General features: G+C 41.2%; 2 protein-coding genes and 1 non-coding gene across 4 annotated transcripts; all 3 read right to left on the bottom strand.

Moving 5' to 3' along the window:
• Positions 1-1,208: 1,208 nt before the first annotated feature.
• LOC4343528 (peptide chain release factor PrfB1, chloroplastic) lies at positions 1,209-4,924 on the bottom strand. Of its 2 annotated transcripts, none has more exons than XM_015792106.3 (7): positions 4,577-4,924; positions 4,233-4,310; positions 3,899-4,119; positions 3,232-3,435; positions 2,502-2,717; positions 2,200-2,386; positions 1,209-1,758 (listed from the first exon to the last, which is right to left on the bottom strand). In XM_015792106.3, exons 1-7 carry the CDS (start codon positions 4,746-4,748, stop codon positions 1,454-1,456), a joined length of 1,383 nt encoding a protein of 460 aa, XP_015647592.1. In that variant the 5' UTR covers positions 4,749-4,924; the 3' UTR covers positions 1,209-1,453. The 2 variants fall into 2 exon arrangements, with proteins under 2 accessions (XP_015647592.1, XP_015647593.1); XM_015792107.3 differs by having other exon boundaries at positions 4,233-4,326; positions 4,577-4,893.
• Positions 4,925-5,605: 681 nt separating this feature from the next.
• On the bottom strand, positions 5,606-7,140 carry LOC4343529 (large ribosomal subunit protein eL38z/eL38y). The gene is made up of 3 exons (XM_015792108.3): positions 7,058-7,140; positions 6,746-6,929; positions 5,606-5,872 (listed from the first exon to the last, which is right to left on the bottom strand). Exons 1-3 carry the CDS (start codon positions 7,058-7,060, stop codon positions 5,850-5,852), a joined length of 210 nt encoding a protein of 69 aa, XP_015647594.1. The 5' UTR covers positions 7,061-7,140; the 3' UTR covers positions 5,606-5,849.
• Positions 7,141-7,762: 622 nt separating this feature from the next.
• LOC107277239 (uncharacterized) lies at positions 7,763-11,255 on the bottom strand. Its single transcript, XR_010742549.1, has 5 exons — positions 10,860-11,255; positions 8,981-10,363; positions 8,459-8,585; positions 8,253-8,343; positions 7,763-8,074 (listed from the first exon to the last, which is right to left on the bottom strand). It is a non-coding gene; the product is annotated as an uncharacterized protein (transcript).
• Positions 11,256-22,020: the final 10,765 nt, after the last annotated feature.

The following is a 22,020-nucleotide window of genomic DNA, read 5'->3' on the forward strand; positions in this document are numbered from 1 at the left end:
TGGGCTATAACACGATTACCTAAATGGGCCAGATTTGTCCAATGAAGCCTGATGAGCCCAAAAGGTCCCGGCCCATTAACATTAATCTGCGGCGATTTTGCTATATATTTGTCGACAAATTTTTCCCCAGAAATTTGACAGATGTAATTACACTACAATCGTAGTGTAATTACACTGTAACTATAGTGTAACTTGTATGTAACTTTCAAAAATCTCTCCGTAACATGTTATTTCGGTAAAATGGAGGTCGTGGGAAAAAATTCTTTCACATATGTGTGTGCTATGATGTGTTTTCTTCCTCACCAAAACAAATCTTGTAATAGATCTAATGATTCAAAATTATGTGAAACTTACATATAAGTTACACTGTAGTTACATGCAATTTACAGTGTAATTACATATAAGTTACAGTGTAATTACACCATGATTGTACTATAATTACATCTGTTAAATTTTTGGGAAAAAATTTGTTGACAAATGTATAGGTAGTCCCATCTGCGGAGGCCGCCACCGCCGTCCTCCGTCCACCAAACGGATTGGGAATGCGGATTGGATGCGTGTTAGAGCAAGTACAATAGCAGACTATTAGCCAGCTATAAACATATTTTAATGAGATAAAAGATGAGAGAGAAGAGCAGTGGGCTACAAATATGTAGCCAGCTACAGCACGGACTCCAAGACGCAATGTGTGTATGACAAGTGGGACCATGTATTAATAATATAGTAAGCAACTATTGTATGAATTGGCTATAAAATTGGCTATAGATGAATTGGAGCAAGTAGTAGGCTATGCTATTAAACTTGCTCTTAGGGAATTGAGAGAGCGTTTTTGAACAACGTATGATCTGTTCGCACATGTTTTGAGCAAATTGAACTGATTGTAGCTTGGGTGTGTTTAGTTCACGCCAAAATTAGAAGTTTGGTTGAAATTGAAACGATGTGATAGAAAAGTTGGAAGTTTGTGTAATTGTGTATGTAGAAAAGTTTTGATGTGATGGAAAAGTTAGAAGTTTGAAGAAAAAGTTTGGAACTAAGCTCGGCCTTTATGCATAAGAGAGAGAGAGAGAGATTTATGCATGAGAGAGAGAGAGAGAGAGAAAGAGAGAGAGAGAGAGAAGTTCAAATGGTTCCAAAGCATTCAATCTGTAGAGTAACCTTTTTGAGCATGGACCGCTAGCCTGACTCTAGGTTTGCAATGAGAAATGGCATGAGAGCGTCAGGCAGGTGAGAGGCTTATATATATTGGGTAGAAATGAAATTAATATATCCACTAATACATGAAGCCCCAAAATAAAATTTGGGTGCTTAGTAGAGCCAAGCAAACCGAATTCTGCACGGTTAATTTCAGGCTATTCTTACAAGCTTACTACGTGATGGGGTTCTTGCTCTGCATCAAAATTCTGCGCCTATAGCACAAGCACGGTTGTTGCATCGGACACTGGATGCAAATCTGTCACTTGACGCTTTGCTCCTCAGCAGCGGCAGAGAGCTTGTACTTGAGGTAGGCTCTGATGAAGGTGTCCAGCTCGCCGTCCATGACGCCGGTGATGTCCGACGTCTCGCAGGCGGTGCGGACGTCCTTGACGAGCTTGTAGGGGTGGAAGACGTAGTTGCGGATCTGCTGCCCCCACTCCGCCTTCACCGCGTCGCCGCGGATCTGCTTGATCTCCGACGCCCGCTGCTCCTCGGCGATCACCAGCAGCTTCGCCTTCAGCCGGCTCAGGGCCTTTATCTTGTTGGCCAACTGGCTCCTCTCCTCTGCGAGGTTTCGCAAGGAAAAGATGTGGAAAATTACTCATGTAGCTACAGTTCTTGATGCAAAATTGCAAATACATTTCAATGGCAAATTCTCAGGTACACAGTTAAGTCATGGTGTTTATGTGATAAAACTGAATTTAGCTGCACATTTAACTATGGTCACAACGAGGGATTATGAGGCTTCAATCATTTGGAGGATGTCTTGCTCAGTTCTTTACTTTACTTCAACGATTACCAATTTCACTTTTTCTTTTTTGGGTCTTTTGATGACCACATCATATCAAACTAAGATTGGGGGTCTTACCCAAACATGACAAAACTACCTATTTATGCAACATATGTGAAGGCATAGAGCCAAGAATTAGCAGATATTCAGATCCACAGCCCTAACGAAGATATGACACATCATGCAAGCTGCACTGACTGTCTTTGAGTACAAACCTGTGCAACGAACAGCGATGCCCGTGGGTATATGGACCATGCGAACAGCCGTCTCCACCTTGTTCACATTCTGGCCTCCTTTGCCGCCTGCTCTAGTGAAGCTTATCTCCAGATCCTCTTCGGGTATTTCTACATCCATGGACTCTTCTGGCAGTAGAGGCATTACTTCAACACCAGCAAAGCTTGTCTAAAGAAATTAGCACATTGAACAGAAAACTGAGCATGAGTAGATGTCTTTTCCTTTCAAAGTTGCGAGAATATGTATATGAATCGCAAAAGAGGAACTGAAAAACTACACATACCTGCCTAAGCCCTTTAGCATTGAATGGGGACTGACGAACAATTCTGTGTGTCCCTTTCTCCCCAGAGAGATACCCATAGGCATATCTTCCTTCTAATTCAATGGTAGCTGATTTTATTCCAGCTTCTTCACCAGGGGATTTCTCAACCACTCTTGTCTTGTACCGCTGCTTCTCTCCCCACCTAACATACATCCTCAGTAACATGTCAGCCCAATCCTACAAATATAAGCCATTAAAAAAATTATAATCACAACTTGCTCTTCTACAATATGTTTTTTCTCCAGAAAAACACGAAACATCATCTATCGCCATTCTTATATGAGATAAACTCATGTAAGTTGAACTGCACATCTTTAGAATTACATATACTACTACATATATAAAGTTTGCGTTAAATCCTGACACCTGGAAATCCAGTTATGTACACTATGGATTAATAATCATCAAGAAGGTCATTATCATATCATACATTCACATTTGCACTAGTTTTCTAGCTGATGTTAGGTCGTCTTTTACAGTAACAGATAGAAATAGGACATGTATGAAAAAGTTATGACAGTGGTACATATTTGGTACTAGAAGTATAATATCGACAATAATAAAAGCTAAATTTTCTACAAGCACAACAAGACTAAATGAACAAGTCATAAGATCCTAGAAAACTAAGACAAAAATCATCTTTCCTACATTGTGAGCTAAGAAGGAAGCATGAGAATTAGTGAAAGCATACCTGGGCATCGGTGCCACCAGCACCTGCAGTAATATTAATCACAGCACCTTCCTTGTCATAAGGTCCAGAAAGAAGCTGTGTCATCTCAAAGTTATCTAGTGCTTTGTTTAATGCCTTTATGATCTTTGAGGCTTCTTCAAGAAGGCCAGTATCTATGGAATCTAACTCCTCAGTAAGCTTTACAATGGTCTCAGCTTCTTCAACCTGTAAATAACAATGGAAAGGACACAATTAAGAACTAGTGTTGGTAACCAATTAATTCCAGAAGTCATGTTCTTCAACCAAAATGGATAGCCTCTGTCAATTCTCAGCTGTAGTATGGATATATGCAGCAAATCTGTACTCCCTCCGTCCCCAAAAAAAAAAAAAAAACCTAGGTGAGGATTACACACCACCTAGGACAACAAATATGGACAGTGGTATTAAATCCCCACCTAGATTGGTTTCTTTTTGGGACGGAGGGGGTACATATTTTTATTAGTTATCATTACTTGTATTTATGAACGCGGCAAATCCACATTATAATAATGAGAATTACTAATTTACTACAGGAGGTGTTAAACAATCATTTCAATATATATAGCTATAGTATAATAACAATTAGAATTCTACATCATTCTGTATCATCTCTAGTATGGGATGAAGAAGAATATCAAGTTGGTTAAACCTGCAACTTCAAATCGTTGAGAAGCTTGACTCTGTCTTTGACCTCTGTCAGAGCAACAAGTATCTCCTGTGCCTTGGAAGGATCATCCCACAAGGAACTATCTGCAGATTTCTTCTCGAGCGAAGCGATTTCCTCCTCAAGCTGATCCAAACCAGCAGACTGCCTGACTTCACTGACGCGCGCTACAGCCAGCTCGACATCCTTCCGCAAAGCGTAGAAATCTGTCACCAACTTCTAAGCATAAGGATCAAAACCCTGGCATTCATGGTCTCATGGGCTGAAAGAAACACAATCTGCTATCCTGATTTGAGAATGTGGTGGGGAAATTGGTTACCCTGCATGGCCCATTCGGTAGCCTCCGAACTTTCTGCAACGCTTGATTGGCTTCCTGACCCAGAGGATGCAGATTGCACTGTGTTGACCCAAGTCTGTCAATGTTTCATCCAGAGGATAAGATAACTAAAGCATAAAATGAAACCATTTTTTCCCTATTCAAGCTAGCATCTCTTCCAATTGTCGAGTTCGCACACAATGCAAAACAAGAAATTCTTGCATTATGCATAGTACTCCATAGCTAACATCAAGTATGGTACGAGTAGTTTAATCGCAAAAAAAAAAAAAGGAAAAAAAACCTGCAATACTTGCACGAGTACAAGGAAAGTAAGAACCGAAGCTCACCAGGAACGGAGGACCTGCGGCGGTGGCTGACACGGCAATATACGGGTACGGGAGGGACTCCGGCGGTGCAGACCCTCCGGTGAGCGGCGGAGCTGGGGTACGGAGAGGCGCGCGCGGCCGCCAGGAGCAGCCGCGGGCAGTCAATCATTGCCGCACTTCGGCTACAGGACATGGAGCGGGAGTGGGCGAAGATGGCCACCGGTAGGCGACGCGCCGACGAGGGTGTGGGGCTGGGGCGGCGGCGGCGGCTCGCCGGCGAGCGGAGCGGGGCGGAGAGGAGGCGAGGCGGGAGTAGAAGCGAGCGACTGGCGAAGGGGATGATGGAGGTAGCCGGGAAGGGGATGATAAGGATCGGACGGTGGAGATTAATCAGTAATAACAATATAATTGCCAAAAAAAATGTAAGAGAAAAATATTTAGGGACAGTACAACCTTAAATTTACTTTTAAAAAATCAACAGTCCATGATAAATTTTAATCTTAAAGACCATTTTAAACTCAGTTTGGTAGTTTGATAGGTTCTTCAAGACTCAACTTCGTCAATAAAGCGCTACCGACTAAAATTATAAAGCAATGTAACCAATGGTTGAAATAGATGAATTATGGGTATGCTGGTCAAGGTCTTGGTTGCTCATATTTCATAGAAGTTGAAATGAATAGCACATGAACCAAAACTGAAGGACAAATTGGTTCTACAAAATTTTGTCGAAGTGACAATCTTGCCGCAAATACAATCTGAACGCAAGTTCTGCACGGTTGTTAAGTACTGCACACATAGGATAGCCCACAGATGGCTTTCCTCATCGTCACACCACGATTTCTGTAACTGACCTACCAAGCAGCAGATATTCCAACTGAAGAATCGAGATATTAAGAACCTGCAAGCCGAAAAGATTCCAGCAATACCACAAAAATCGTTCTTCCTCTCTCACGTGTCACTGTGTTCATGCTCTCACGTGTGGATGTGTCAACACAATCTCAGAGGCAACAATCCAGGGTTCAAAACAAATACGAAACACTCCAGAACAAATATGAAACACTCCAGCAATTAGAGAGAAATGGAGCAAAATTCAGTGTGTTTAGGGACAGTACGACTGGTAGCTATCTCCAGAAAGGAGTAACAGCGCAATCTGACTCGAAGAAGGTTCAGCACATAAACTTTGGGTGTTACATTCAAAACTCAAGACAGATAAAATTTCAGCATCTAATAGCTACTAATGCGAACGGGAGCAAGCAATCCTGCTGCTACAAACAGCATGGTCTGGCTTTGATGCTTAAACCTCCTGGACAGTCAAACCTGAAGAAAGAAATTCACAATCATTGAGTTAGCAATGATGATCAATTGAACAAAAAGAAATTTTGTACTGAATGAACAGCAGAACAGTAATGCATAGATACATAGTGCAAAACGTGTATAATTTCTGGATGAACAGCTTATGGTCCAAGGATATCTGGAAGGCATGAAATTAGCTGGTCTTGTAGGCTGCATCATTTTTTTGAAAAATATACAAAACCTTAGTTGGTGCTGGCTTTGTCTGCTGGACCAGATAGACAAGTATGATGTACTTGATTAGTAGGTTGTTTTGTAGCATATTTGATCTGAAATAGAACAGGTATGCCCAGTGCTGTAATTACTTTTGCTGGTTTTCCAAAGACGAGGTAAATGATATTTTCTGCTCTGCCAAAAAATTGTCATATCTATGGCTCTGAGATAGGCAAGTTACTTATGCGCCTTGACATTTATACTGACATCAATACATGGAAATGACAATTAAAAGCTATACAAAGAGGAAGATGATTGCAACTGCGCAATCTCATCCCAGGAGAAGTTCCAGACTTGCACATATCCTACAGTAAGATTTCCATGACTATCTTGGGAGGCACTAATTGGGTATCATTGCACACAATGCAATTTCCAGACTAAATGGAAGGCCAATTTATCAACAGCTCCACCTGATTAGCATGCTAGACCAAACTAAATTCACAAAGAACATGCATAACCATTCCATACCACATTCTTTTTAAATCCTAAAGCATGAAAGGATTTAACGATTCGTTCCAACAAAACACGTGATTTCGCACACAGCAGCGGACGTTTCCTTACTTAAGAACAGCATCAATAAAAATGAAAGGAAGAGAATACACAGGCAGTGGATAACGGAATACGGACCCGGGGGAAGCGACTGCTTGAGCTTGTTGGCCTTGTCGGCGTCGAAGACGCAGAGGGTGTAGAGGTACTTGGAGCAGCGCACCTTGAACTTGACGGCGTCCTTGGTCCTCTTGATCCGCACCGACCTCGCGTCCTTCCTCCTCGCCGTCAGGAGGAAGTCCTTGATCTCGTGGATCTGCTTCGGCTGCGTTGCCAAGGTAGCAACAACACAAACCAAAACAACAACGGGGTCAATCGCACCGCACCGCGCATCCGCCGCTAGCCCAGGCGTAGCCATCGCCGCGGGGAAGAGAGGAGAGGAGAAGAACTCACCATGGTGGAAGGCGCTGCTGCTCGCTGCCGAAGAGAGTTGAGTTGAGGAGGCTGCGGCGGCGCAGGTGGAGAAGACGATCGAGGAGGCGAGCGAGACGGGAACCCTACTTGCTTTATATGGGAGGGGTGGGGGAGCAAGCAAACATACTACCCTCGGGCCCATTAATCCAGACGGCCCAGTATGACCTAGGCCGCCGGCCCATGAGGGAAAATAGTGTCCCCGTTTTAATTTTTTCATTATTTTTTTATAAATTTCAATTCAAACAAATTTCCTCAAACCATACTGGAAGTTACCCCTACCATGGCTAGGGTTTACCAAACTGTTTGAGGTGGCGGGGCTGGGGTTACCGCCACCCGACGGTTTGGCGGTTACTGCTAACCGTGCGGTTATCGCGAGATATACCGTAGTTTCAACCATGGGACTTGGCAGACCCATGGATAGTCTTAGTTGGTTTACATTGCTATTGAAAAAAAAAAGATCAATTCATTTAGTAGACTCTGAGGCTGGCATGTGCGGTCCTCCCGCTTCCAGACTACAGAATTATGAGTATAGGAATGCGATTAAAAATGTTAAATCTGATCTAGCATCCTCTTTTAGGACCAATCAAATCAGGTATGTGGGCACAAAGCCATATTAAACTTGGAGAAGTTCACACAAAACAGGACGGTTTCGCACCCTTGAAGGCGTCAATCATGGTCGCGATATGGACTGAAACTCTGCAAGTGTCATCATAATTCATAGTACCGAGTAATATGCTCCTGAAGTCCAAATGCTATTTTTACAAAATAACCAACGTATCCATAGTTGGTATCTTAGACAAAAGAAACAGTAGAAGCACATCACTAGTTATTATGTTGGAAATCTACTACCCCAGTCCCCAGGTAATCCAATGGAACTCCTGCTTGAGATTGCTGTTATGCACAATAAAATTCTGCTGAAAAATTCCAACTTGTTGGCCTACAGTACTTCAAAAGGTGCATACGAAAAGCCTGCCTAAGCACTCCCTGGTAATATATCTGAAAATGAATAAAACACAACCTCAGTAGTCAGTATAACAGACTATGAGATTGTTCAATTGCTCTAGCTATGAGATATGTCTAAATGTTGAAATTCTGAAAGAACATGTGAGGACCTTTAGAAAAACTCAACACTCATAAATGCTGAAATTGTAATGTCGTTATTTTTTCCACTTACAGAAAAAAGATGACCATGATCAACTCACTGCAGGGAGCTGTATCGAAGAGCTAACTTTAACAAATTAGCAACTTCCAGTCTAGATTGAGGACTGAATAAATCAACAAAAGAAATAGCCGTTAGAACTTATAAGAAACTACAACTTCCGCAGAACACCATAACTTCATATGAAATAGTAGAGCATACTATGCACAGTGTTAGCTCACCTTCTGTTGAAAACCTAGGATTTGTTGGGAGCAACTTTAAAATGTCTTTCTGAAAATGTAGCAATTTATGCTGACAGCTGTTTGGTGGTAGTTAAAGCCAGATAGCCTTGACCTTCACTGACTTTTCCTGGAATTTTTCTCTAATTATTTGGCTTACATCTAGGTCAAAATTGTGTAAACAGAAATAAATGAGGTAAATAATTCATTTTAGTTTTCTTCAAAAAAAAAAAAAAATCCAAACCTGAAATACATTTTGTGTAAACAAACTAATCAAACCTGAACATCCATGGTTGAGGATGAACAATCTCGAAAGATTTCATAATACATTTAATAATGGAGTATAATTTAAATGTCACTGGACGGCAATACTCAAATATTTATTACAGATAATTAGAAACAAAGCCAAATGTACCAAAAAATTAAACAAAGTTATAAGTCTAATATTGCAGGATTATAAGTTATAACAAAAAATTAAACAAAGTTATAACAAAAAATTAAACAAAGTTATAAGTCTAATATTACCACACTAGGATTAATTGTTTTACTGGTTGCCAAATGGACCAAATCGCTGCCAAATATGCTCCATTAAGTCCCTTCTAAGTCGTGTATGTTTCGGTGGAGCACAAACAGAAGCATTTCTATGTAGCACTTCAGTAAAAGAATCAGCAGGCACAGTGTTGATGTCTGATAAAATAACAGCCAATGTCCCTGAAATTTCATCTGGGTCAAAACAAGCGCTGGCCATATCTTTCTCATCCTCAATTGTCATGTTGTGAAGTATAATGCAGGCTTGCATGATTTTTGCAAGAATCTCTTGTTGAAAGAAACGAGTTGGACCACGCACAATGGCAAAACGAGACTGTAGAAGTCGAAATGCTTCTTGGACGTCCTTCCTTGCTCCTTCTTGATGCCGTGCAAATATTCGATCCTTTTCGCTCTGAGGGAGGGATACTGTTTTAATGAAGACATTGCCTTCTGGGTATGTTCCATCAGCAAGATAGTAACCCGTATTGTATTGCTTCCCATTGACAGAGAATTGCACCTGAGTAACTTGGCCTTTCAACACCTCGGTAAACAACTGTTGTTGACTGATAATTTTCATCTCATTGTTGGACCCAATGACAGCAAAGAAAGCATGCCATATCCAGTGGTCATGTGAAGCAACCGCTTCAAGAATCATCGTAGCAGCACCATGATCGGTATGAGTAAGGTGACGTTTCCATTTAACTGGGCAATTTTTCCACTCCCAACGCATACAACCAGTACTTCCTAACATGCCAGGGAACCCCCGTGCCTCATTCACTTGTAGTATATGTTGCATATCCTCACTAGTGGGGCTTCGCAAATATTCTTCACCAAAATTGTCGATCACCCCTTCCACAAACCGCTCCAAACACTCTAGCTCTGTGCTCTTACCAATTTCTACGTATTTTTCATTGGCATCACCAAGGGAACCACATGCTAATATACGAATGGCTGCTGTGCATTTTTGCAAAGGTGAGAGTCCTTGACGACTGGAGGCATCTCTCCTGTTGGTGAAATAGGGAGACCATTCACCTAAGGCATGGACGATACGCAGAAAAATGGGTTTTCTCATCCGGTACCTTGCACGAAACTGTTTATCACTATAGATTGGATCTTGAGAGAAGTAATCTTTCACAAGTCGTTGATGGCCCCCTTCATGATTCCTGTTTAAAGATTTCCGTTCACCCCTTGGATGGTGAGATGTACCAGCCTTCTGAGCTTCAATCTTGGACTGAATTTTCACAGTGATCCGTTCAAGCAAATTGTCCATGATGCTTTGCTCAGAAATGAATTCTTCTATAGTGTATATGCTGGCTGGGTCGATGATGTTATCTTCAGAATCATCTGAACATGAAGGTGTGTCTGATTGCTGGGACATACCTGAAAAAGAGAAAGGCGTCTCATTTTTTCGGACGTAAGAAGGGTGACTCATATCAAATGGTACACGAACAAGTAAAATATTCTAGTGACCTCAAGTCCAAATAAAATTAAACAACAGAATTGAGCTTAGACAAAAAATTTCATATACCTCACTTATAAAATAAACTTGATAGCTAAATATGTAGGGTGAAACAGGAGGAGCTCAATGTCTGTTCTAAACTAGACTCTTACTTACATACTAATGGTAGCCACTTTGGGATCCATTATATTTGATTGTAGTTAATGAAATCTAAATGAATGGCATTGTTAATCATGAGTCTACATTCTAATCTCTAGGATTTGCTTGGTATGAAGTATGAACAACTAGCAGTCCCCCAATTTATGCTGACAAAAAAATAATTGGACGCTCACTTGCCAATTAAAACAACCTAATTTAATAGTTCCACCAAGAGATTAGTCTCACGAGATACTCCTATTAAAGGAAAAAAAAAATTACCTCCTCCGTGCGACCGTGCGGGAGGGAGAGGGATCAATTGATCGGTGAAGGCCACTGTGGGGGGAAACCGTAGGTTTGAGGGCACAGTCACACAGGAGGTCTCGGCGTCTGTTCACGGCGAGGAGGGCAATCGGCGGAGGACGCGCGCTCGACGACTGACGGAGGAGATAGGGACATAGGGTTTGGCGTTGTTGTCGGTGCAGGAGGCGGCGACGGCGGCGCAACGCTAATACCAGAGGAACCGTACACAGGGCGGAAGGAAGGAGGAGGAGGAAATGGGCGGCGGCGGCGACGGTGGCCGCTGCGAAATCGGCCGGCGGCGAGCTAGGTCCGGCGGCCGCCAACGCGATGAGTCGCGAGGGGAGAGATGAGTGTTTGTCGTGGGCCAGTGGGAGTAGGCCTTACTCTAAGCATGGGCCGAGCCTCTAATGAGTAAAGCCCAGTATTTTTTTTCGCGAAGTCGCCTTAGCCCACCAGGTAACTAAAGCTACTGGGCCGCATGTTTTGGGCTAGCCCGGACCGGGATCCTTGGTGAGTTTCACATGTAGGCCTTGTTTGGTTTAGAGCCAATTTTTGTCCTACCAAAACTTGGTAGTACCAAGGCTCCCATCGGTTGCCATTTTGCCTAAAATGGCTTATTTGGCTTATTAGAAAATTAAAATTAATTTATAAGTAAAACTTTTGTAGATTTGTTCGTAGCGACTTAAAAGCCAACATTAACAAAAATTACGTTAAAAGCATTTCAAAATCAACTTCAAAATCAAGTTCAAAAATTCAAATTTTGACTTATTCTTTAGCTGTTTAGGCCAAACGATGGGGCTGCAAAACATTGGCAAATTTTTGCACTACCAAATTTAGTAGTATTCAATTTGAACTATGGTGGGTTAAATTTGGTAGCAAACCAAATATTCACTTGCTACTATTGAAGTTGCCAAAATTTTGGTAGGGTAGTAAATTGGTATCAAACCAAATGAGCCCGTAATTCTGGTGGGAAAAGTTCAGTTGGGGTCTCTCATCTCGTCGTCGAGTTTTAAAATCGTCACTGCACCGGAATAGCTGATATAACGCATCACTAATCTTACAAAATCAGATCACATTAGATCCCAAGGCAGTATTGCTACTGGCTTTTGCTGGCGTGACAGCTGAGTTGATGTGGGACCCATATATCAGTAGCCCAATCTTCTGTCCTCTCTCTTCCCATCTCAATCCACCTACAGCTCAGCCGGCAATGGGCACAAGGGCTAGACACGCTTGCACGACGGACGCCGCACCGCTATGTTGTCGGTAATCTCGTCGGACTCGGTGGCGTTGACGAGGGGGTGACGGTGAGGCAGCTCCCAGAGTCCCAGTTGCCTCAACGCCACTATGTATCGGAAATCTCGTTGGTGGCCGAGCTGGAGGTGGATTGAGATGGGAAGAGAGGGGAAAGGATTGGTTGTGTTGGAAATTTGGTCATAATTCGGCATATTTTAATCCAAAATAACAAGATAATAAACATGATATTTACAATAGGATTTGATCCAGTGATAGTGGTGAATGTAATCAACATGAGCATGCTTAACGTTGAATAAGCATCAACAATCACATAATGACACAATGTTGACATTGCGATGAACATTAACAGTAAAACTTCTAATTGAAATAATGTAATAAGGTTATACCCCAAGAATGGTCCTCCGCTGGAGTTTGAGGCAGTATTGCCTCCGTTGGTGTTGACGGGAGTCTCCTTCTCCTTGTCTCCAGTGTTCGACATGTTGGTGAAGATGAAGTAGATGTTGACGAACAGTGAGTAGTCGCGCCTTGCGCTCCCCAAAAACCTGATCGCCCGCCCGTCTGTGCAAACGTCGCAGCAACGCGTGGTTTCGGAGGCCTACTCTCCCAACGCGTGTGCACACACTCGTCGGGATGGGATTACCGTAGCAGCAACAGCTTTTGAAAATGGATGAAAGTGTGTCTTCTTTATTTCGCGGGAGATCAAATCCATTCCCATTTTATAAGAGGAATGGAAGATGAAGAGTAAGAGTCATGGAATAGGAAGAGGAATGGAGCAACTAATTGTCATCAACTAGCCATGAACCATCCTCCACTACACAACCATCAACCAACAATCAATTAAGAGTAATTGATGTAAGTTACCAATGGAATAGGAAGAGGAATAGAGCAACTAATTGTCATCAACTAGCCATGAACCATCCTCCACTACACAACCATCAACCATCCATCAATTAGGACTAATTGATATAAGTTACCAATTCCTTAATCAAATGGATTAATTCTCAAAACTCTTCATCCCATTGATATCCCATAAAAGAATGAATTCACATGAATTCCTAGCATAATGAGCCTTGGAATTTATTTGATTTAATTGATTTAAATGGATCAATTACCCAATTAAACCTAACAATCCCCACCAAATTTTAAGGCTCATGAGAATGCTCTCTATTCCATAGCAGCTTTTATATACTAGTGTTTCGGTGAAGACTGTTAAGTTGAACTTTCACCTAGAAAAGGAGCTACACCTGACCACAACTGAACAATGGACTATGCTTTGAATTGTCAGTCTTGTGCAGTTAGGTTTCACTCAATTCCATAACTGATACTAGGCAACCATTAGTATTCCCTCGGGTTGGAGCTTATAAGTCATACTCCAGGCCTTTCATGAGTATCTAGAGATCACCCAAATCTCATAGACTGTGACTAGCAGTCGAACTCATATAGGTGTGTTCCTTCTAAGATGTTCTGCAGGTCAACATCTCTGCTTGGAAAAGCCACTCGGATCACATTAAGACATAAGCCATCCTACCATGCAGGAAAGAAGAGAAGCACATCATGAAAATGAGCCCTTTTCAAGGGTCTCTTCTCTCAGTCACACAATAGTTTGTTTCACCATCCAAATTCACGGGATCTCCGATCATAATGGACAGGTTTCCACTATTATGCAACCTTAGGTGGGTATCAAGCCCATTTCCCTCGATGCACTGTCTATCACATTACGTGGTAGCCCCTTGGTAAACTGATCTGCCATATTTCTAGCCGTTTGGACATAGTCCAATGCTATCACTCCGGAGTTTTTCTGCTTTCTGACAGATTTCAGTCTTCTCTTGATGTGTCTAGATGACTTCATGTTGTCCTTTGAACTGTTCACTTTAATAATCACTGTTTGATTATCGCAGTTCATTAGGATAGCTGGCACTGGTTTTTCAACCACCGGCAAATCCATCAGGAGTTCACGAAGCCACTCGGCCTCAACTGTCGCAGTATCTAGTGCTGTAAGTTCTGCTTCCATTGTTGACCTCGTTAAGATGGTCTGCTTGCAAGACTTCCAGGAAACAGCGCCACCTCCAAGTGTGAACACATATCCACTTGTGGCTTTTATCTCATCAGCATCAGATATCCAGTTTGAGTCACTATACCCTTCTAGTACTTTTGGATACCCGGTATAGTGAATTCCATAGCTCATAGTGCCCTTTAGATAGCGCATTACTCTTTCCAGAGCCTGCCAATGATCATCTCCCGGATTTGAGACAAACCGGCTCAGCTTGCTTACAGCAAATGAGATGTCAGGCCTCGTTGCGCTAGCCAAGTACATCAATGAACCAATGATTTGAGAGTATCTCAGCTGATCCCTTACTATTCTTCGGTTTTTCCTTAATAGCACGCTGGGATCATAAGGAGTAGGAGCTGGCTTGCAGTCATTATATCCAAAGCGACTCAAAACCTTGTCCACATAGTGGGATTGCACAAGTGTAATCCCACCCTCATCTCCTCTTTGTAGTTTGATGTTAAGAATAACATCAGCCTCTCCCAAATCCTTCATTTCAAAATTCTTGGACAGATAGTCTTTGACCTCCTCAATCACATTAAGGCTGGTCCCAAAGATCAGTATGTCATCGACATATAAGCACAAGATCACCCCTTCTCCCCCACCATAGCGATAGTATACACATTTGTCAGCTTCGTTCACAACAAAGCCTGCAGATGTAAGCGTGGTGTCAAACTTCTCATGCCATTGCTTAGGTGCTTGCTTGAGGCCATACAAGGATTTCAATAGTTTACACACCATTCCCTCCTGACCTTCTAGTACATACCCGTCTGGTTGATCCATATAGATCTCCTCCTCCAGCTCTCCGTTTAGGAAAGCTGTCTTAACGTCCATCTGATGGACGAGAAGACCATGAGAGACTGCCAGAGCAAGTAGTACTCGAATCGTGGTCAAGCGAGCAACTGGTGAGTATGTGTCGAAGAAGTCCTCGCCTTCCTTTTGGGTATAACCCTTGGCCACAAGCCTTGCCTTGTACTTTTCGATTGTACTATCAGGCCTAAGCTTTTTCTTGAAAACCCATTTGCATCCTACGGGCTTGCACCCATATGGACGCTCAACGACTTCCCAAGTACCATTAGACATAATCGAGTCCATTTCACTGCATACTGCTTCCTTCCAGTAGTCAGCGTCAGGAGATGAATATGCCTCTTCTATGGTTCTTGGGGTGTCATCCACGAGGTATACAATGTAGTCATCTCCAAAGGATTTTTCAACCCTTTGTCTCTTACTCTTGCGAGTATCTACAATGTTGTCCTCCTCAGGATTTTCCTCAGGCGTTTGATCATTGTGTTCTATCGGTGCAAAGTGCTCATGGGGCATGACAGTTTCTTTACTAGAAGTGCTAGGTGTATATTTCATAGGAAATTCATTCTCAAAGAATGTAGCATCTCTGGACTCAAGAATTGTACCAACATGTATGTCGGGTACTCCAGAGTTTACTATTAAGAATCTATAACCCACACTGTGGATAGCATAACCAAGAAACACACAATCAACAGTTTTTGTCCAAGTTTCCGCTTTTTGGCTATAGGTACATTTACCTTGGCCAAACAGCCCCATGTTCGTAGGTATGAGAGATTTAATTTCTTCCTTTCCCATTCCTCGAATGGTGTTACTTCCTTATGCTTCATTGGAATTTTATTCAGGACATGACACGCAGTCAAAACTGCCTCACCCCACCATTCCTTGGAAAGCCCCGCAGTGTCTAACATGGCATTCACCATCTCAGTTAGAGTACGGTTCTTTCTTTCGGCCACCCCATTTGATTGGGGTGAATAGGGAGGCGTCATCTCATGAATAATTCCAAACTCTTCGCAAAAGGATGCAAACTCATTGGAAAAATACTCCCCACCTCTATCAGACCTCAACCGTTTGATTTTCCTTTCAAGTTGGTTTTCTACCTCAGCTTTATAGATTTTAAAGCAATGCAATGCCTCATCCTTTGTTTTCAATAGATACACATAGCAAAATCTAGTGCAATCATCTATCAGTGTCATGAAATATTTCTTTACCCCTTTAGTCAACACGCCGTTCATTTCGCACAAATCGGAATGAACAAGTTCTAGAGGTGCCAAATTCCTCGCCTCAGATGCCTTGTGAGGCTTGCGAGGTTGTTTCGATTGAACACAAGTATGGCACTTGGAACCTTTTACCAAAGTGAATTTTGGAATTAAACTCATGTTAGCTAAGCGCGTCATACAACCGAAATTTACATGACAGAGTCGCGAATGCCACACATTAGACTCATCATTCTCGCTAATATGGTTCACAGCATTATGATTATTACACATGTCATTCAAAGAAAAGCGGAACAAGCCTCCGCTGTCATAACCTTTTCCAACAAAAGTCCCATATTTAGATACGACACATTTATTGGACTCAAACACAAGTCTAAAACCTTCTCTACACAATAGAGAGCCGCTAACTAGATTCTTCTTTATTGAAGGGACATGCTGCACGTTCTTCAGCTGCACGGTCTTTCCCGAAGTAAACTTCAGATCGACCGTACCAACACCATGAACAGCCGCAAGCGACCCGTTTCCCATCAACAAGGAGGAACCTCTCCCGACCTGATAAGAAGAAAATAGAGAAATGTCAGCACATACATGAATATTAGCACCAGTGTCCACCCACCAATCAGGTGAATGAAAAACAGAGAGAACTGTAGGTAATATTTTACCGTACCCCGATGTTCCTCCGCCCTCGCTAATGATCATGTTGGCAGACTTCCTGTCTTTGCGCTCAGGACAGTCCTTGGCCCAATGCCCAGACTTGCCACACACAAAGCAGTCTCCCTTTGCCTTTCCCTTACTTTTCTTCTTAAAATTGGTTGCAGCCTTGGGTTTGACATCAGGCTTGACTTTCTTGTTGTTGTGGGATGCATGAGGGTTCTTCTTCTGTACCATATTGGCACTAGAACCTCCCTCAACCTTTTTGCCCCGGACGTCCTTTGCCCTCGCCTTCTCCTCAACACCCAAAGAGCCAATGAGATCAGGAACACTGAACTCTTGTCTCTTGTGCTTTAGAGAAGTGGCAAAGTCCGACCAAGAAGGTGGTAGTTTGGCAATAATGCCACCTGCCACAAACTTGTCAGGCAACTCACAGTTGTTGTTCTCAAGTTCCTTTGCCAACATCTGAATCTCATGAGCTTGTTCAACTACAGAACGGTCATCGACCATCTTGTAGTCATAGAACTGCTCCATAACATACAGCTCACTGCCGGCGTCAGAAACTCCGAACTTGGCCTCAAGTGCATCCCACATGTCCTTTCCAGAAGGCATGTGCATGTACACGTCCACTATGTTGTCAGCGAGTACACTGATCAATGCTCCACGGAACAGGCAATCCGAAGCCTCGAACTTAGCCTCTTCCTCAGGAGAAAGAGGTGGTTCACTTCGTTTGCCCCGTGAAACATAGAAGCACTGCATCGCTGTCAACCACAATAGTGCACGTGCTTTCCATCTCTTATAGTTTGAACCATCAAAAGCATGTGGTTTCAGTGCAGCAGCAAAGCCAACTACCGAAAATGACCTATCAGGTTTTTGGATTGTTGGAAATTTGGTCATAATTCGGCATATTTTAATCCAAAATAACAAGATAATAAACATGATATTTACAATAGGATTTGATCCAGTGATAGTGGTGAATGTAATCAACATGAGCATGCTTAACGTTGAATAAGCATCAACAATCACATAATGACACAATGTTGACATTGCGATGAACATTAACAGTAAAACTTCTAATTGAAATAATGTAATAAGGTTATACCCCAAGAATGGTCCTCCGCTGGAGTTTGAGGCAGTATTGCCTCCGTTGGTGTTGACGGGAGTCTCCTTCTCCTTGTCTCCAGTGTTCGACATGTTGGTGAAGATGAAGTAGATGTTGACGAACAGTGAGTAGTCGCGCCTTGCGCTCCCCAAAAACCTGATCGCCCGCCCGTCTGTGCAAACGTCGCAGCAACGCGTGGTTTCGGAGGCCTACTCTCCCAACGCGTGTGCACACACTCGTCGGGATGGGATTACCGTAGCAGCAACAGCTTTTGAAAATGGATGAAAGTGTGTCTTCTTTATCTCGCGGGAGATCAAATCCATTCCCATTTTATAAGAGGAATGGAAGATGAAGAGTAAGAGTCATGGAATAGGAAGAGGAATGGAGCAACTAATTGTCATCAACTAGCCATGAACCATCCTCCACTACACAACCATCAACCAACAATCAATTAAGAGTAATTGATGTAAGTTACCAATGGAATAGGAAGAGGAATAGAGCAACTAATTCTCATCAACTAGCCATGAACCATCCTCCACTACACAACCATCAACCATCCATCAATTAGGACTAATTGATATAAGTTACCAATTCCTTAATCAAATGGATTAATTCTCAAAACTCTTCATCCCATTGATATCCCATAAAAGAATGAATTCACATGAATTCCTAGCATAATGAGCCTTGGAATTTATTTGATTTAATTGATTTAAATGGATCAATTACCCAATTAAACCTAACAGGTTGCTGACATATGGGGCCCATGTGAGTCCCACGCTAACTTAGCTGCCACGTCGGCCAAAACCGGGAGCAATGATGCCTTGGAACTCAATGTGACCTAGTTCTGTAAGAATATGATGCGTTATATATACCTGGTATTTTGGTTTAAGAATTTTTTTGAAACTCAACGATAAGATGAGGAAACTCAAGTTAACTTTTTCCAATTCTGGTTCTCTTCAACGTTACTCCCTTCGTCCCCTGAAATATAGTTCTCCTTCGTCTCCCAAAACACCGTTTAGCAGTTCAGAAAATGTGTCCACACATAACAAGCAGTTCTGTTGATTTGTTTTTTTATATATGGGAGAAACTTGACGGCACATACACAGTTCATTTACAAGTTACCTGTGAGCGTTAAGACTAACAAGTTCATGGTGACTCCGGTGTCCTTTTTGCATGTCTCCGCACCTAGACGTACGGCGTGTTAGCGAGCGTCTCAGCACACTGGCGCCTGTCGTTTAGGCATATTACACTCTTCTTTTGTTTTAATCTATGCTAGAACGAATGGATCAAAATTCTAAGTCGTGAGATGTATGACATTATAGAACAACTAATATCGGCAAAGTTTCAGCCCAACAATAAAAAATAGACCAAAATAAAGCACATGCATTAATTTATCATTGTTTAATTTGCTCAGAAGAAGAAAAGTGTGGAAGACACAATCAAGCCACACAACTTTTAACATCCAAAAGTTGCACGAATTAATCTTACAATTTTAAGGACAATCAAACATAAGCAACACCAAAAGCACACACAGGAGTGTTCACCAAAGTTGCTATTCGTTCAATCTACTACACCACCATGTATTTATGTGTACATTTTCCTCTACACTAAATTAATATTGTTCTACTCAATGTCGCAATCTAATGTGTAGCTGGCATAGATTTTGAAATTTTTTTTGCATGAGTGGAGACCGGAAGAAAAAATAAATGACAACTTCCTAAGAACTTTTGAGTTCTTTATAATAAAATATATCAGCTGCTTCTCATCATAGATGTCCCAAAGCTATTGATAGCTAATTCTTCAAGCGGTCCAATGAGATCTCTTGATCCCTCAAGTTTGGTGGTTGGCGACAAGTGTAGTTGGGCTCACAGTGAATATGAATTTCTGAGATAGAAAAAGAATTGAAGTGATATAAAAAAGAGCTGATTTTGATATACGAAGTAAATCGATCAAAGATACTCAAGCTATAGATTTTATTGCTAGAAACTCACAGCAATCTATAATACAATAATAGACATACTTTTGGACATATTTTGAGAGAGAACTTTTGATCCACCTGCTTTTCTTGTGAAGGTGTACAATGATTAGGGCAAGCATGCGCTGATTCTTTTCTACAATATGCCCTAGCTCTGAAATATATGGTAAATTCACATTGCGTATAAATTTTTTCTGCTCTTTCGATTCCTGACAAAGTGTCACCAAATGAATAATCAGAGTATAATTAATACAAATTGTACTACCAAAACACTGGTCTATTGATCTGTTTATGGTGGGTAATGTAACAGTGTGATTATATTTATATATAATAGTAACTAACTTGTGTTAGTAACATATTTTAAAACAAGTAAAGTTGTGCTAGGGACATACAGGCATGAAAATATATCTCCCATCTAATACTGCTAGGGGATGGACTTTCATGTGACAGAAATATGAAAATCTTGAATTGACTCCTCTAGCCTAGCTAGCTAGATAATTAAGCTACATATAATAACAATGTACTTGTTTAGTTATAATAATCAATTTGTATGCACAGTCTTTATAGTAATGTGTAATACATTAATGCTCACATACTAAACATATATAATCATTTTTAATGTCATATAATACGCAACCTAATTAATTAGACCCTCCTGCAAAAAGCTAAACCTAACTAGACACAAAAAAACACAATAACAAGTCAATTTAGTACTCACACACATACTAATTAACGTGTCTCTCTATATATAAGCAGCCAAGCTGACTTATTTTTATGTATATATACTCTCTCGACAGCTACAATACTACCCTCTGCTCTTTGTGGTTAGGACAAGATTTTATCATTTTTTTAAGTCTCGTACAATCAATTCTATATTAGGATGTTTATAAAATCTAATAAGTTTATACGATATTATGATAATACTTTTCAATAAAAAGTATACTGTTAAGCATTTGAGAAATATATATGCTAGTAATGGTTGGAGTTTTATAAGCTTTATTGACCACAAAATCCTGTTCTACAAACATCGAATATTTATGACTGTAAATCCATAATATAATTAAGTCCATATATTGGCTCTAACAATGTAAAATCATGAAGGCATAATAATATATTAGAAGATGAGATCTAGATATGTACCGGTTTAATACAAAATTTGATCCGTAGAATATCAGTGCAAGTGCTTGAGAATAACTCCAAGATCCTAGTATAATATGATTGGCTTCCTTGATCAATGACAAATATGTCGAAGCGAAGTCGACGCAGGCGATCTTATGGAGGGCATCCAGCAGGTTCCATAACGAACTTAATCTATTCAGGGCCACACAATATTCAACATTGTTGGAATCCATCCAAACAGATCGACCACTCATCATGTTTTGCTCAGAAGATTAAAGTGTGGAAGACACAATCAAGACACACAACATTTTAATATCCAAAGAATCTTACAATTTAAATAGCTAGAGTATGTTCCACAAGGTAAAATGTAAGATTAAATCAAACATAACCAACACCAAAATAGTACACATACGAGTGTTCACCATTGCTATTACAGTCAATTTGTTACAACCATTATAGCACCATGCATTAATGTACAATAATAATTATTATTATTCAACTCGATGGTGTAATCTGATGCGCATAGCTGCTGTACATTGTGCAAAAACAATTTGCATGAGTGGAGATCGGCAGAGAAAACCAATGACACCTTCCTAAGTACTTTTGAGTTTTTTATAATAAAATATATCAACTGCTTCTCATCATAGATGCCCCCAAAGCCATCGATAGCTAGTTCTTCGAGCGTGCCCAATGAGATCTCTTGATCCTTCTAGTTTGGCGGTTGGCAACAAGTGTAGGAGGGCTCGCCTTGAATATGAATTTTCTGAGATAGAAAAAGATTTGAAGTGATATAACAAAAAAATATAAGCTGATTTCGATATACGAAATTAAGTAAATCAATAAAAGGTTCAAGTTATAGATTTTACTGCTAGAAACATAGAGCCATCGATCAATAATACAATAATAGACATACCTTTGGACACATTTTGAGAGAAAACCTTTTGATCCACCTGCTTTTCTTGAGAATGTGTACA

This window comes from Oryza sativa, chromosome 7 (assembly GCF_034140825.1).
Source record: "Oryza sativa Japonica Group chromosome 7, ASM3414082v1".
NCBI lineage: Eukaryota > Viridiplantae > Streptophyta > Magnoliopsida > Poales > Poaceae > Oryza > Oryza sativa.